The 2,526-nt window shown below is 51.1% G+C and overlaps 1 protein-coding gene across 1 annotated transcript; it reads right to left on the bottom strand.

Annotated features, from left to right (window-relative positions):
- Nucleotides 1-273: 273 nt before the first annotated feature.
- On the bottom strand, nucleotides 274-1,449 carry LOC311198783 (olfactory receptor 14A16-like; the record flags this gene model as incomplete). The annotated part of the gene is made up of 2 exons (XM_084272784.1): nucleotides 274-311; nucleotides 621-1,449. The coding sequence occupies 2 exons, from the start codon at nucleotides 1,447-1,449 to the stop codon at nucleotides 274-276; spliced, it is 867 nt and encodes a 288-aa protein (XP_084128910.1).
- Between the last annotated feature and the right edge of the window lie 1,077 nt (nucleotides 1,450-2,526).

The following is a 2,526-nucleotide window of genomic DNA, read 5'->3' on the forward strand; positions in this document are numbered from 1 at the left end:
GTCCTACACTTGGTGTCACACTCCGCATATCCCAAGGAAGATCCCTGAGACACAGGTGAGGGTCAGGATCTCCCTGCCCAGGGGCTGGGGGTCAGTGCTTGGCATTTCTGCTTCATCAGACCAAGCCAGGGTGTCCTCAGCATCAGAGCTGCCTGTGCTTAGCCTGGGTTTGTCCTCATGGCCTCCAGTTGTCTGCTCTAACGAGCCCAAGGGGAGGCTTTGTCAGTAATGGCTCCCAGTGAGGCCTGTTAGTGCTTCAAGGTACTTTGGGCATTACTTCTGACTCTCACTCTCCCCTTGGTATCTGAGGTCTGTGGACCCAGAAGACAATACATCATTAACATCCAGAAATCATGTCTCTTCAAGTCTTTCTCATTAAAGAACTCAAGACTTCTACAACTAATTGGATTTAAGGTTAGCTTAGACAAACTAGAAGAAAAAAAAAAAAGAACTAAAAACCCTTCTAAAGAGGGAGTGGTGATAACGTGACTTATATGGTTGGTCATCTGAGCACTTTATTACTGCTTAGAAACATCCAGTCATCAGCTTCCACACGGCATCCTTGAGCTCCTGGTTCCTCATGCTGTAGATGAGGGGGTTCGCTGCTGGTGGAAACACACAGTAAAGAAATGACACTGCCAGGTCCAAAGACATGGATGAGAAGGTGAGGGGCTTCAGGTAGGCAAACATGCCAGTGCTGAGAAGCAGGGAGACCACAGCCAGGTGAGGGAGGCAGGTGGAAAAGGCTTTGTGCCGTCCCTGCTGTGAGGGGATCCTCAGCACAGCCCTGAAGACCTGCACATAGGACACCACAATGAACACAAAACACCCAAAACCTAAACAGACACTGAACACAAGGACTCCAGTTTCCCTGAGGTAGGCATCTGAGCAGGAGAGCGTGAGGACCTGAGGGATTTCACAGAAGAATTGGTCAAGGGAATTACCCTTGCAGAGGGGCAGTGAAAATGTATTGGCTGTGTGCAGCACAGAATAGAGAAACCCACTGGCCCAGGCAGCTGCTGCCATGTGGACACAAGCTCTGCTGCCCAGGAGGGTCCCGTAGTGCAGGGGGTGGCAGATGGCAACGTAGCGGTCATAGGCCATGACAGTGAGAAGACAGTACTCTGTGGAGATGAAAAATACAAAGAAAAAGAGTTGAGCCACACATCCTGTGTAGGAAATGGCCCTGGTGTCCCACAGGGAATTGGCCATGGATTTGGGAACAGTGGTGGAGATGCAGCCAAGGTCAGTAAGAGAGAGGTTGAGGAGGAAGAAGTACATGGGGGTGTGGAGGTGGTGGTCACAGGCTATGGTGGTGGTGATGAGGGCATTGATTAGGAGAGCAGCCAGGTAGATGCCCAGAAAGAGCCAGAAGTACAGGAGCTGCAGCTCCCGTGTGTCTGCAAAGGGCAGGAGGAGGAACTGGCTGATGGAGCTGCTGTTGGACATCTGCTGCTGTCAAATGTGGAGACCTGTAAGAGGAAGAAAAGGTAGTGAGAAGTTAGGGAACTCTTCTTTAAGGAAAACCTCTTCCAATTCACATTGACTCTCTGGATTCAGGAAGACTTTTGTCACGTCCCTTTTGGGGTTCTGCTTTGTGCTGGCTTGAGTGTGCCACTGCTGGGAGGAGGGTCAGCTGTGGGCTGTCAAGAACTTAGTCCTGCCTGGCAACAGTAAGGAAATAGAAGGGTGGTGTGATCTCAGACTAAATCCCCTGTGGATAGGAATGAGCATTTCAGCACTGTCACTCCAATTTCACCTGACAGCAGAGCAGAGCTTTGTAGCTATAGATGGAGGTCTTGAATTGAGGGTCAACTCTGTGTCATTCCCACCATTGGACATGCCCAGAGCCCCGGGTAACGGTGGGACAAAGGTAGCAAAAACAGGAGGCAAACAGCGAGAAATTCTCCAGCCATGGCTGGGAGGACAGTGACAGACAGAGACTCTCAGGGGTTTCTCCTTAATGGAGGTTGGGCTGCCAAAGAGAAGACTCAGGCTGAAATACTGGGTCTCTGGGTGTAAAGTCTGTGCTGGGTGGCAGAAACCAGGGGGTGACAGTGGGAAAGTATCTACATTGCAGGGGATGTCAGGGAGGCACCAAATCTCTTCTGCCATGGAATTGCTGGGAGCAGCTGCTTCTCCCTCCCTGACAATGTCTCTGCTGCCTAGAGCTGTCCCTGGAGCTGCTTCTCTTTGCCCATGTTGCCTCCTGCTCTGTGCTCACAGACCTCATCCAACCTGCCCTGCGCTCAGCTCTGCTCTGCAGACTCCTCCTGGCATCAGGGCACTGCCCTGGGAGCCTCTGCGTGTGCAAGGATCAGGAGATGCTCGAGTTTTCATTTTATATTCTTGAGAGGGGAAATAAGTTCTCATCTCCCACAGTCAGCACAGCCCACAGGAGAGGAAAAGTCAAAGCAAAGACTCTGTATACAGGAAAATGCTTCCTTGATATTGTTCTTCCAAGTCCCTGTAGGATTTCTCAAGGCTCATCTGGAGCTGGGAGCAAAGCTGACCCATGGAGCTTTG

This window comes from Gallinula chloropus, assembly GCF_964237585.1.
Source record: "Gallinula chloropus genome assembly, chromosome: 18".
Taxonomy (NCBI): domain Eukaryota; kingdom Metazoa; phylum Chordata; class Aves; order Gruiformes; family Rallidae; genus Gallinula; species Gallinula chloropus.